Here is a 1,799-nt window from a genome sequence, read left to right on the forward strand (position 1 = left end):
GAGTCCTGCTCCTGCCCCCAGGTGTGCTCTTTCCACTAAATGAAAAGGGGTGCCCCTCGGCCTCCCACAGGGGCCCATCCCCCTCACCGGTCCCCGCGTGGCACTGCACAGGCTCCCAGTTTCCAAACGCGTCACACTGGGGCACGTAGGGGCTGGACCGCAGGCGGGACGCTCCGGAGGCGGCGGGGGAAGAGCTGCGACTCTGATAGAAGTCCAAGGCTGTGGGGGCGGGGGAGGCGCAGAGGGTGAGGCCCTGCCTGGAAACGCCCGCAGCATGGGCGCTGCCACCGAGAAGGGGCACATGTCCCTGTTCCAAACAGGAGGCCTCCTTATCCACGTGACAAACACGCCCACCCAAAATGAGACAGGGGTACCTCCAACAGGGAGAGGCACTCGCCAGACTGTTCTTTACAAATAAAAAGGCAATAAAAATGCAGCCCCGACTGGTGTGGCTCAGCGGTTGAGGGTTGACCTCTAAACCAAGAGGTCACGGTTCAATTCCCGGTCAGGGCACATGCCCAGGTTGCAAGCTCAATCCCCAGTGGAGGCATGTAAGAGGCAGCCAATAAATGACTCTCTCTCATCATTGATGTTTCTCTCTCTCTCTCTCTCTTTTCTTCTCTGAAATCAATTAAAAATATTTTTTAAAATTTTTAAAAATAAAAATGCAGGCCCTGGCTAGCGTGACTCGGTTGGGCATCGTCTCATGCACCAAAAGGTCACCAGTTTGATCCCCAGTCAGGGCACAGGCCCGGGTTGCAGGCTCAATCCCCGGAAGAGGGCAGGAAGCAATCGATCGATGTTCTGCTCTCACATCGATGTGTCTCCCCCTCTCTCCCTCTCCCTTCTTCCATCTCCAAAAATGAATAAAAATATTTGAAAACAGAAACACAGGCTGAAGTTTGAAGGAGTCTGCAATGCTCCTACAATAACATTCGTGTGAAGTCAATTAGGTCAATGAAGTGTCTTCGGTCGTGAGAAAACAGCGGTAACAGATACATGGACTTCACATGTGCGGTGGCCCAGGCACAACCTACGCACATGCTTCCGTGGACTGAACCCTCACTCAGCCCTGGAAGAGAGGTCAGCCTCCCTCATAGTAGGCACGCAAATACTTGGTGAGTGAAAAAGAAGGAAGTGCATGTATGAGAGAGGGAGGGGGAGGGGAGGTAAAGAGGGAAGAGAACAGCCGCCAGCCGGGCAAGTGCAGCCCCAGGAGCAGAGACCGGCCTCACAGGGGGGAGGACCTTCTCCTGACTCGGAGAAGGAGATGGGCCATGGCTCCCCGAGCAGAACCTAACAGCCCTCAGGACACCACTCCCACGGTTGGAACCCACTGGGAGACGGGGGCCCGCTCTGGTGCAGCGGACGGGACCCAGGAGTCTCCTAAGCTTCTGCCTCATTCCTGGCCGGCACCTCATGGCTGTGTGATCATGAGCCACTTGCCAACCTCTCTGAGCCTCAGTGTCCCCATCTGTGAAATGGGTCTAATACTTGTCAGGGGTTATTTTATATCAAAAGAGCTTCAGCACCCAGCTCATGCCAGGCACAGCTGTGGACCTTTCCTCCCACAGCCCCTCACTGAGGACACTGCTCTGCGGCCCTCCTTCCCTCTTTGTCCTGGCCCTCCCAGCCTCACGCTTCAGGACCTGGAGGTCTGCACACACATACACACACATACACACACACACACACTCACACCTGGAGGTTTGCACATGCGCACACACACACACACTCACACCTGGAGGTCTGCACACACATACACACCACACACACACACACACACACACACACACACA

The 1,799-nt window shown here is 55.5% G+C and overlaps 1 protein-coding gene across 1 annotated transcript in view; it reads right to left on the reverse strand.

Moving 5' to 3' along the window:
• Positions 1-1,799, reverse strand: part of TG (thyroglobulin) — a 152,913-nt gene that overhangs the window by 132,937 nt on the left and 18,177 nt on the right. The window contains 1 exon segment of the mRNA XM_006753290.2: positions 88-219. Within this exon segment, the coding sequence (XP_006753353.1) occupies positions 88-219 (132 nt within the window).

Source organism: Myotis davidii, unplaced genomic scaffold, assembly GCF_000327345.1.
Source record: "Myotis davidii unplaced genomic scaffold, ASM32734v1 scaffold30, whole genome shotgun sequence".
In the NCBI taxonomy this organism is placed as follows: Eukaryota; Metazoa; Chordata; class Mammalia; order Chiroptera; family Vespertilionidae; genus Myotis; species Myotis davidii.